The sequence below is a fragment of the Acanthochromis polyacanthus genome, chromosome 5 (assembly GCF_021347895.1).
Source record: "Acanthochromis polyacanthus isolate Apoly-LR-REF ecotype Palm Island chromosome 5, KAUST_Apoly_ChrSc, whole genome shotgun sequence".
Lineage (NCBI taxonomy): Eukaryota > Metazoa > Chordata > Actinopteri > Pomacentridae > Acanthochromis > Acanthochromis polyacanthus.
This window is the reverse complement of record NC_067117.1, coordinates 18640301-18650812: the sequence shown is the minus strand read 5'-3', so window position 1 is coordinate 18650812 and position 10512 is coordinate 18640301. Positions and strand designations below refer to the sequence as shown.

The 10512-nt window shown below is 40.5% G+C and overlaps 1 protein-coding gene across 3 annotated transcripts in view; it reads left to right on the top strand.

Annotated features, from left to right (window-relative positions):
• Positions 1 to 270: 270 nt before the first annotated feature.
• The window catches only part of srpk1b (SRSF protein kinase 1b), a 24416-nt gene continuing 14174 nt past the window's right edge, over positions 271 to 10512 (top strand). Inside the window, exons 1-2 of one of the 3 annotated variants that reach the window (XM_022201415.2) lie at positions 271 to 334; positions 1003 to 1057. In XM_022201415.2, coding sequence (XP_022057107.1) covers positions 322 to 334; positions 1003 to 1057 — 68 coding nt within the window. In that variant the 5' untranslated portion in view covers positions 271 to 321. Of the gene's footprint in view, positions 335 to 1002; positions 1058 to 4257; positions 4525 to 8276; positions 9082 to 10512 lie in introns of those variants that run through there. The other 2 variants (XM_022201413.2, XM_022201416.2) reach the window with 2 other exon arrangements.

Genomic DNA, 10512 nt, shown 5'->3' with positions numbered 1-10512 from the left:
TAATGGTAAATTGAGAAAAAATGGTGCATAAGATTGAAATCAAAGTCTGATCATGCAGTAAAAAAATATTCCATAAAATTCATATTATTTATATATATATATATATATATATATATATATATATATATATATATATATATATTTTACCTTTACAACAAAGACATATTGAACATAAAGTTGAAGTTGCTTCCAGCTGTTGTTTCGTAATACACACTGCCCCCTACAGCCCGTACTACTCTGGTGGTTCAATTTCGCGCACTTTAGAGTTTCGGCATTTCCAACAGTCCCTGAACGCAGCTTATCCCTTGACTGGCTATCAGCATGGAAAGAAAAGGTAACGTCGCTAACTAAATCTAAATGCTTTTTACTCGGATAACTCGGAACACACGCGCTTTTGTTGTGGGGATTTACGAGACCAATTAGTCGCTATAAAGACAGTAACAACTAACGTTATAAAAGACACGTAACAATTGATGAAAAGTAAAAGTGGACCATGCGCTCCGCTGTGTGTATGTGTGTTCACTGTATGCTAGCTGTAGCCATCAGATAGCATCAGACTGGGGACAATATCTGCGCCCAAACTTCAATAAAGAGGAGAATAGAAATGAACCACAGAGTCTCTAAGTCTGTTGACAAACTTACCAGGACCAGGCTTTATAATGGACAAACGCGTGAAATTGTCAGTGAGTAGCAGCAAGTTGCTGTTAGGCGCTAACTTAATACCTCCTCTTTAATGGGGCAACACATCGCCGAGGCCGGTTTAGTTTCTGTTGGAGAGAGTTCAGCTCAGCAGCCTGCTAGCCTCTAGTTGCTAATGAAAGCAGTAACTACGAGTTTTACACCTGCAGTCCGAGACACACCTGGTACCCTCTGTCTAAAATATTAAAATAACAGAAAGAGCTTCGAGCAACAACACAGTATCCTGCTTAAAAAAACACAAACACACAACTCCAAGGTTTATGTTTTTGCTTTTTATCCAGCTGTTTTCTTTCTACTTTTCAGTACTCGCGATGCAAGCAAGGAAGAAGAGGACAAAGCCCAGGAAACCAGGCAAAAAGTACGTCGACAAACGCTTCTCTTACTGTGGTCTACAAACAGGACCTTCATTCAGCTTTTTGTCACTTATTACTTATTTACCAACATGATTTTCTTAAATGACTACAGAAATAAACAGAAAAGGCTTTGGCATTTAAGATATGAAGATGCCGAGGGAGCAATTTAAAACACATGGTGCTTTCAGGCACTCTGAGTTCTTGGTTTGCTGCAAATTGTGACCATTTTTGCACTGTGCAAAGTGAACTGAGTTGGCACTTATAGCATAAAAGACAGGAGATTGTATTTAGAATGTTCTCTATATACGTATCCATGATGCACAGTGAAAAGCAGATGTCTTAATGTCTGGATTGTGAGGGCTATTCCTACTCAAATGTGTCACTTGGTAGTAACCTTAAGGTGCCAGAAGAAACAATAATTTCTGAACTGTCATACTGAATTTGCTACCACAGTTTGAATTGGGGCTGAACTGTTGAGTAAATACTAAATTGCAGTATTTCTGACAGATATTGGGATTGCACTTTGTGATGTTTTTTTTCAATCCCTATTTTCATTGTTTATTACTTTTAAAACGTGAGCTTTCGTGCATCTGAGTTCTTATTACTCAGGTGTGGTTCTGTGCTGCACATTGCAATGTTATGCCTTTTTCTTTTCAACTCCACCCGCAAATTCCTGGATTGAGATCTGACCTCTGACTTAGTCTCTCCAGAACATTCACCTCGTTGTCTTTAAACCATTTCTGTGTAGCCTTAGGCCACTGAAATTGCAGTTCTCTTGCAGTCTGCATTAGGATGTCCTCCAGGATTTCCTGATACTTTGCTGCATTCATTTTACCCTTTACGAGCCTTCCAGGGCCTGATGCTGAGAAGCATCCCCACATTATGCTACCACCACCATGCTTCGAGGTGGGGATGGTTCCTTTGTGATGATGTTCATTGTTCATCTAGTCTGTGTCTAGTCCGATGGCCAAAAAATAAAAAAATTCGTCTCATCTGACCAAAGAATCTTCCTCCAGTTGACTTCATAGTCTCCCAGACGCCTTCTAGTGAACTGTAGTGTAGGTTTCCTTTGATCATTGGCTTTTTCTTTCTCTACTACAACACTTTGATGATGAACAGACTATATTTGTTATGTGAACAGTCTCTTTAATCCCAGCCACTGAAGATTGTAACTCCTTCAGAGAAATTACAGGTGTCTTGCTGGCCTCCCTCATCAGTCCCTTTCTTTCTTCAGTCTGTCAGTTTTTGAGGACAGCCTGATCTAGTCAGATTTATGCATGTGCCGTATTATTTAAATTTCTTGATCATGCATGAAGCTGCACTCCAAGGGATATTTAGTGACTTGAAAACGTTCTTACTTTCCTCCCCTGACTGACGCTTTTCAATAACCCTTTCACAGAGTTGTTAGGAGTGTTCTTTTGTCTTCATAGTGTAATTATAGCCAGGGGTTCCAGTTCATCTGTGACCTTCCAGATACAGTAATTTTCATACCAGACATGTACTTTAGACATAAAAAAGTTGTTTTATATTTAGAAATGAATTCTTCTTCAAAAAAAGGCCACATTAAATTGACCATGATTCAGTAGCACTGTCAGTTCATAGTCAAGGAATAAATCACATGTTACTGAATCAAACAAAATGCCACTAATTGACTTGCTGCATGTTGCAGATTTTGTGTATTTCAGTCAAGTATGCAAAGCAACTCAAGCTAGTTGGGAGAAATTGCATGGAACATCAAAAATGGTCCTTTAATCATTCATATGGAATATTTTCTTTGAATTTTTATGGATTTTCCTGTTCATGTGTTTAGCTCTTCCATTCATTCATAATGTTGGAGCACACGAAATATGATAGAAAGGGTTATTTCAGTGTTGAGTCATAAAAGTTCTTTTGTCCTGAAGTTAATGATGACTATTACCTACTGCATTGCGCATGGGCTTATGCAAAGGTTTATTTTATTTATATATTTATTTATCTTTAAGCTGAATGACATAAACACAGTAGCCACATCATGTCCCATATTGATGTTCAAAGCTGTAAGCCTGATCTTTCCAGCTGTTACTAGGCTGCAGTTTCTTCTTCTTCTTGCTGTGGGAATTTAAAATTTATTGCCGGGCTGACTTGACTTTTGACACCATTAAATAAGATGAATAACTTATCGGCAGTTACTTTCTGTAATGGACCTAAAGTTGTACACACAGCTATCACTGGATCACTTTGATGCTGAAAACTGTAAACTGTCATGATTCACAGGCATGTTCTGACATAAGAAGGAGCATCTTTGTTCTCTGATGTCCAGGATTTATAGACATTGAAAGATAGTCATATTTTTTTGTGTCTTTATGTTTAAGGGTGCTAAATATTGTCTATGAAGGAATGCGACTCATGATACAAATTGAGGCTGAAAACTTTAATTTCATTTGCCCTGACAATGCTGTCCTGACACAGCTTATTAACCTAAACTGTACATGAACAATTTTCTGTAACTTGTCATTTGGGATTATTTTTACATGCGACACAAACACTGCATTGATTGATCAGTTGTTGTCAACTGTTATTTCAAACAGCAACTTGTTTGATATTAGATCAGTCTGTTAGAGTAAATTTTCTAGGAAAAAAATGCCCAAATTCTCCAGATTCCAGTTTTTTAAAATTAAATGTTTTCATTTTTTTTTTTGCTTACTCCTATAACAGCAAACTGAATATCTTCGAGTTGTCTCCAGACAAGACATTTGACGACATCGCTTGGGATTTTTAGCCATTTTCTGACCTTTTATAGACCGAACAACTAATCGCTTCGTTGAGAAACTGACAGATTAATCAAATGTGAAAACAGTCAGCCCTACTCTACAAATGCTCCTTTGTGATATTGTCATTACCATTTTCCACAACACTACAGAATTGTCCACATCCAACGGTGATGTGAAGTTTTTAAAGTGCCTCATTTTTATCAATACCCATCAAGTAAATGGCAAGAATCCAAACATCCAAATGTGTCCCCTCCTCTGTCTGTCCCACACACTCTCTCTCTCTCTCTCTCTCTCTCTCTCTCTCTCTCTCTCTCTCTCTCTCTCTCTCTCTCTCTCTCTCTCTCTCTCTCTCTCTCTCTCTCTCTCTCTCTCTCTCTCTCTCTCTCTCTCTCTCTCTCTCTCTCTCTCACCCACCCACCCATCAGGCTCCTTCCCTCCTCTCTCTTGTGTCAGTCGCTCTTTTGTGGCTGCTGTGCTGAGAGGACACAGCAGCCACCGTACAGTTGAAGAACCAGGGGAGAGAATAGCGCAGATCTGGTCCCAGGTCACAGCTTCCTTGGTCTGCCTTTTTAAAAACACCTCTGCCACCTTACATTTTAGTCTATTCCAAGCTGGTGTAACAAAGCTTTAGGCCAGTGTCTTTGTTTTGTCATGTGGCTCCTGGACTGGATCTTCTCCATCAATACAGCTGTGGTGAAGCTTGCCAGTGGTCTAACATGCAAGTGAGTAGTGCTGAATGTGCGTGTGTGTGCTTGAGAGAGACATCAATGCGAGAAGTGTGAAAAGTCAGAGGTGGCTCATGAATGCTCTGCTTGTTGAATCTCAGAGGATGGCGGGCAGGGTAGTAGTATTGTTGTGCCAGATGCCAGTTTTCACAGACTTGTTGGTGGGCTGGTGTATTTTTCATTAAGGAAGACGTGAACTGCTGTTGCTTGACTAAATACCTGACTACCTGTGTTTTGACTTGTGTGTGTGTGCAAGTGGTTGAGAACAGGCCTTATGGTGTCCCTGGTGGATTTGAAAGAGCTTACATCCACTCAGTTTCAACATTCCACTTCTGACCTGCACTAGCAGCCTTCTCTGTTTTATTTATTTTTTGCATCACTTCAGGCATGAAGCCACTTGTTTCTGCAACTTTCTGCACCTCAAATGTAATTTTAGGACTGCTCGCACACTCAGGAGACTGAGCAGGAATAGAGAGAGTATTTACCAGCTCCGTTGCACTGTGTTGTACTTTGCTTTCATCTCTCTCTCTCTTCTCTTCCAGCCATAGCTGCAGTTCATTACATAACCCATCAAATCTTTTATCATCTGCAGCCCAGTACAGCTCTGTACCCTCTATTTTGTCTCTGGTGCTCTTTGCCATCATACTGCAGGTTAGCCACTCCCCATCCTTTCATGAATATGTGTGTTCATTGTAATGGGGAGGCTGGTCGCTTCAGGCCGTGAAAATGTTGGATTTTTAGCTGTTGTGTGCAGAGTGATGGACTTAGAAAACGTGAAGTGCTTTAACCGGTGCTGTAGTGTACACTTCAGCTTGGCATTTTCTCAAGTTTATTTGAATGTGTTGTAACTATAGTTAAAGTGAAACGCAATGTTATGGGAATTTAACAAAATTGAAGCGTCGTCTCTTTCAGGACTCTTGTATGCCCTCAGTAGGTGTTTTAGTGCTCTGGTGAAAATGCTGCACCACACTGGTTTACACTTTTTGTGCATTGCACCCTCACACCCTCAGTACAGCTACCTAGTGCTGCTGTTTCATTCTGCTGCCCAGGCACTTTGAATTGATTTTGTTTGGAGGGAGCGAAGCAGGGATGGTAAACTTTCTGGCCAAACTCCACCTCCAGGAGCTCTTTCCTCCTCTGTGTCCTTGTTTATCTTACTCTACAGATCTGATTGGGCTGGATGGGTGGAAACAGTACAGCCAGGAGAAAGCAGGAGATGCTGACACAGTCTGTCATGTCAGATATGTGCTCAGGAGTGATGGAGATGTCAAGTGGTTGTGGTTCCCTATTAGATTTCAGGCCTCTGAAGCACAATCGCTCTTCTTCAGTAGGGAAATGTGTCTCAGGCTGCGGTTTAACAGACCATTCATAAGGCACTTTGTGTGCAAAAGAGTTTTAGTAAATAAAAAGGCATACAGCCTGGACTGTTTTGTTAAAATACGCAGGTACTGTCAAATTTATGCAGTGCATTTTTTGCTGTTTTTTTTTTTTTTTTTTTGCTGAGTACCAATAGTCTGATGAGGAGAGGATGAAGAATATCTTGAGTTTAATTTGTGATCCTGTGAAAACAAACCTTTAAATTTAAATATTTGTTTCACTATTTGATTTGTTGTTGTTGTTTTTTTTAAATAATTGACGCACTTACTTGCCACTGACTGAGGAAGATTTTTGACTTGCCCTAGAAGCCAAAGCACAGCTGTACCTACTAACATAAGCGTAGCTCTGCGGTATCCAGTGCCCCCGGTAAACTGTGACAGTGAGTCAGCATGGACAATACAGTGACTCTGAAACTGAAGCAGATAAATGGAATTCAGTTAAAATACATTTTCAGTATGTATTTGCTGTGCTTTCCCTGTGGTGACATATCCAACTGTGTTCTGTGGCCCAAATTTACCAAAAACTGTGCCTCTCAAAGTGCACCAGATGATGCCTGCACCTGATCGTTTGGTGCACAGGTGTTGTTTATCTGCAAAAATAAAGGTCATTCAGAACACCCCATATTGGGTGTCATGTGGGCAAACCTTGTGATTGTTTCTTTTTTTTTTTTTTTAATTCCCAAATAAAGTTCCATTAATACCCATCCTAAATACAGTGATTAGCTACAACGTTCCAGCCACTGACAGGTGAGGTGAATAGCATTGATCATGTCGTTACAGTGCCATTTTCTGCTTGGAAACCCTGGTCCTGGTATTCATGCGAATGCTACTTCGACGGCCACCTAAACATTTTTGCATTCTGCATTAAGAGATGGTGTCAGACTTGAATGCACTTCAATACAATATCTTGTTTAAATATGTGAAGTTTGGATGTGGACAATCTTTGCTGCTATGTTAGAAATAAATGTCGGCAGTGATCGGTTAAATAGATACATTAATATTTGAGTAACAGTGATCTACCGGTATTCCTTTCTTGAATTATTTGCATTAGCAGCACTTAAAAATTGTCATATTCCTCATAGCTGTCTATTAAAACAAGTTACTGACTAATGTAGACAGCACACCATTAGTCCATTTTGTGTACAGTAAGAGTCACATGACACGTTCAACGCCTTGCTTTTATGTGATGGGGCCACAGCGTACGGAGCAAAAAAACCTGAATTAACAAAGAAAATTGACAACCACCATTGTGATACCTGTACCTTAGGGTTTTGGATTTGTTGAGGCAATTTACACAAAGAAAGCCTGGCTATGTCAAACTTGCTTCAAAGTGCACCCCTCTAGCCTCTACATTACTCAGATTCCAAACTGATCAAGCATCTGTGAACAAGTCTAGCACCCTGACCCTCCACCATACAGCACAAATAACCTAAAGGATCTGCTGTTAACACCCTGGTGACAAATGCCACAGGACACCCTGAGAAGCCTGTGGGTCAGAGTTGTTTTGATGGCCCAACGTGGACCTACACAGCATTCAACAGAGGGTTTAATTGCTGTGGTTAATTGGTGTAGAAAGTGATTAGAGTTGAATTGACAGCAGTTGATCAGTTTCTATTTATGGCTCTGTAAATGTAAATATTTTTCTGCCTTGTTTATTTTTGACAATATCAAAATAGCTCGATTATTTATTTATTTTTAAGTGGGCCAACACCATCCCCACCACATTTTGCATCACAAAAAAAACACAGAGTGAACTGATAATATTCATTGATGTCTACTGACAAAAGCATGGATGACTAATTAGCACTCAGATGAGCACTCCATCCACGGGACAGTGACTGTGAATTTGGACCTGAGAAACTTTTTGCAACTTTGGCTCTTCATTTGTCAAATCAGAAATTGCAGTCAGTAGAAAAGGAATTGGTGAAAGACATAAATTATTAAATCACTGATTTAATCAGTTAGCACTGGGGAAATATATGAGGGTCAAATCCAAAACCACAGTCAGTCACCACAAACAAAAGTGTTGATGCCAGATAAAAACAAATTTATTGTGAAAAAAAAATTACTGTATGCATAAAGCTTTGAGTGACATGACAGTAATTCAGTTAAGAGGGCAGTCAAACATTTGGGCACATGCCTCTGGTGGTTGGGGTTTGTTGTCTGAAGCCTCTGCAGTGTGCTGCTTAATTTGGTAGTTCAGGATTTTGTCCCGATTGAAAAAACAAAAAACATCTGGCACTTTCTTTTTTTCTCACAAAAATTACTGGAGCCTCAATTTCAGAGTTTCAGTCGTATTTGATTCATGTTTGACTGTACTAATGAGTCATGTTTGATTCACTAGTGAGCTTGTGAAACATAACACCAAGGAATTATTTTTGACGGCTTAAAGTAAAGGTTGTGATTAAGATTGTGAAGCAGAAACCCACAGCGTGGGTCACCTCACAGTGTGAAGAGTTGACCCCACAAAGGCCAGAGCGTGATGAGTGCAGAATTAGCTGTTAACTGCTGTTTCAGTGCAAATAATTATATGAGGGAAACATTGTGGGAGATGGAGGTGATGATGATGATGGAGTGACAGAGAGAGGGAAGAGGAATGGTGTTGTTTTGGTCAGATGAGATGGCGCTGCGGGGGGTTTGATGTCGTCCCTCACCTGCAATGCAGTGCTGGGCTGTATCACCCAATCATCTCCCAGCTGTCAGAGAGAGGGGCTGGGCCAGAGGCTGACGACAGCCAAGGAGAGTTCTCGGTCAGACAGAGCGAGAGAGAGAGAGAGACAGTGAATGTGTGAGAGGGAAAGTGAGCGAGAGTTGGCGGGTGTGCAGTGGTGTCCTGCGCTCCAGGACTCAGCCTCAGTGCTCAGCCTGCAGCAGAGCCTCCACGTCTCTCCTCTCTGTGCTCATCTTCCCCCCACTCTGACTCTGTTCCATCCTCCTTCCTCTCATTTCATTTGCCAGCCCCCCTCCTCTATAATCTCTGCTTTTCAGTCATCAGCACTGATCGCTTTCTCCTGCTCCTCCTCCTCTACTCTACTTTTCCCTCTCCCTCTTCTGAACCTCTAATCCCGCTTATTTTCCGTGTGGCGGATGGAGTGAGCGGCTTATTCAACACCTGCACTCTCTCCTCTCCGGTCCTCCTCCCTGCATCACATCCCATGGGCATCCGTGCATCTTGCAGGTAAGAGTGGGATGTGAGTGTGTCTGCAGTTGCGGACAGTTGCAGGATATCTTGAGACGGGTTAAGGCCTGTCCAGTGTTGCTGAAGTCCTTGAAGTGTTTAGATTTTTGTCTGCTGATCAGAGGGCATCGAATGTCTCTGTCCAACTGTCGATGTACCGCAGTGAGAGGGGGAAAAAAAACTTGCATGCACGAACTTGAAAGGCACGATCATCTGTTGTCTTTTGCCATCAAATGTCAGAGTGCTGCTGATGGGTTAAAAATGTTCACAGTCATACATACCTGCTACATTTTTCTGCCTTTCTTGTTTTGCATGTAGACTTGGTCCTATAACCTCCACATTTCTTTCCCCCACTGTCTATTCTAATGTTGGCAGCTATTTTTAGTTCAAGACCTTGTCCTGTGATTGAAGGTCCATGTGTCTGTTTTTTTTTTTTTTTTTTAAATTCATTCTTCATATTTTGGAACAAATTATATTTGACACAAGCTGGACATTTTAGATTTTGTAATCAAAAACCACGAACAGAGCAAGCATGGCACCCTTTATTCATAGATAAATCTTTCTTATTAGTCATTGTAGTTATTGATACTCCAAAGCTTGTGAACTTGAGTGTTGGATGCGCTGCAAGCAGGAGTGAACGAGCCAGTGTTTTGCTAAATGTATAGTTTCTGTACATGCCAGTTATGGACAAATGTTGTGCTGTTTTACCTTTGACAGATTGTGTTTGGGCTGACATTTTTAATTTAATGCAAAAATTGCTTAAAACTTAATTGCTCTTAAGCCTGGAGAAGGGTTGATGGCAGGAAATGGAAGGAAAATGATTGTAGGAGTTGAGAATTTACTACTAAATTTTCAAGCCAGAAATCACAAACGGTTTTGATGCATTCTCATTTAAATACTGCTGTCAAATTTAGGCAGGTCCAGAATCTTTTTTTTTGTTGTTGTATGGTTGAGTCTAAGAAAATGAATAATGTGACGATGCCAACTTCAGTGACACTTTCAAAAGAGGAAATCTCACCACAGATGGGAATATGTGCTGTAGAAAGAGAATGAACAGAATAGTGATAAAAATCTCTCAGCTTTTTCTTCTGCGAGGATGCCTCGCCTCCTACACACATGAGCCAGACTGATATATCAGCAGCCCGGTAGTGTTATTGTGATATTTGGATGATCACAGATCTGCCGACATTGGCTTGTATGTGAGCAGATATGCAAATAGAAGGTAAATGTGTCGTTACCTGCATTTTTTAAAACATTTTTTTCACGCTCTTATGTTGGTATTAATGTCTGCTTCATAAACCCAGAACTGGATTTCAAACAAAAAAGCCTTTAATGAATTTGACTCAGTTGAACTGTGAATCTATTTTTGTCACAATAGTACAGGACCTACTTTATAAATGAATGTCTGCACCTCTGACTTAAGCTCAACAT